The 681-nt window shown below is 64.8% G+C and overlaps 1 protein-coding gene across 1 annotated transcript in view; it reads left to right on the top strand.

Annotated features, from left to right (window-relative positions):
* Positions 1 to 316: 316 nt before the first annotated feature.
* NUMA1 (nuclear mitotic apparatus protein 1) overlaps positions 317 to 681 on the top strand; it is a gene marked incomplete at both ends in the record, with an annotated part of 5,625 nt that continues 5,260 nt past the window's right edge. Inside the window, 2 exons of the mRNA XM_010292755.1 lie at positions 317 to 399; positions 477 to 557. Of these exons, the coding sequence (XP_010291057.1) occupies positions 317 to 399; positions 477 to 557 (164 nt within the window). The remainder of the gene's footprint in view (positions 400 to 476; positions 558 to 681) is intronic.

Raw genomic sequence — 681 nt, 5'->3', positions numbered from 1 at the left:
GTGTGTGCTGGCGGTGGAGGAGCAAAAGGCACAGAGATGCCGAGGGTGAGGTGGGCAGCCTGGGGCCGAGGGGAAAGTTGCCAGGAAGGGGGACCCCCACCCCCCGAGAGTTAATGGCAAAGGCCAAGCGCTGGGGGCTCAGCTCTGTAGCCCAGCCCGCCCTGTGCGTCCCCACCTGTGCCCCTTCTCCTTGGGGATGCATCACAGTGCCCCCCAGCCCGTCACCTCGGGGGACGGACACGTGCCACGGGCAGGCAGGCAGCGTGCCCAGCGGCAGGGGCTCCCGCCTGACTGGGAATCCCGCTTCACGTTGCAGAGCACTGCAAGCACAAATCGGCCGCGGAGAACCTGGTCTCGGCACAGGAGCTGCTGGAGGGAGAGGAGCTGGCGCTGGCCAAGGTAACCGCGGGGCACGCTTTATTGCAATGTGCCGATGACCGACCTGGGGACAGTGACGCTTACCTGCCTCGTTTCAGGTGGCCGTGCTGCTCCTGTATCACACCTCTATGAGCTGTAAGAGCCCCGGGGACTGGAATGAGTTTGACTACAAGACCCAGGTAATCCCTTCTGGGCTCCCCCTCCGGGCCAGGGGCTCAGGGGGAAGCGAAGGTGCCTTTTGGGGAGTGCTCCAAGACCTGCCCTCCTGTTATGGGTCCCCTCAAAATGTGGTGTGGGGGGGGG

This window comes from Phaethon lepturus, unplaced genomic scaffold (assembly GCF_000687285.1).
Source record: "Phaethon lepturus isolate BGI_N335 unplaced genomic scaffold, ASM68728v1 scaffold22370, whole genome shotgun sequence".
Lineage (NCBI taxonomy): Eukaryota > Metazoa > Chordata > Aves > Phaethontiformes > Phaethontidae > Phaethon > Phaethon lepturus.
This window is presented reverse-complemented; position numbering and strand designations above follow the sequence as displayed.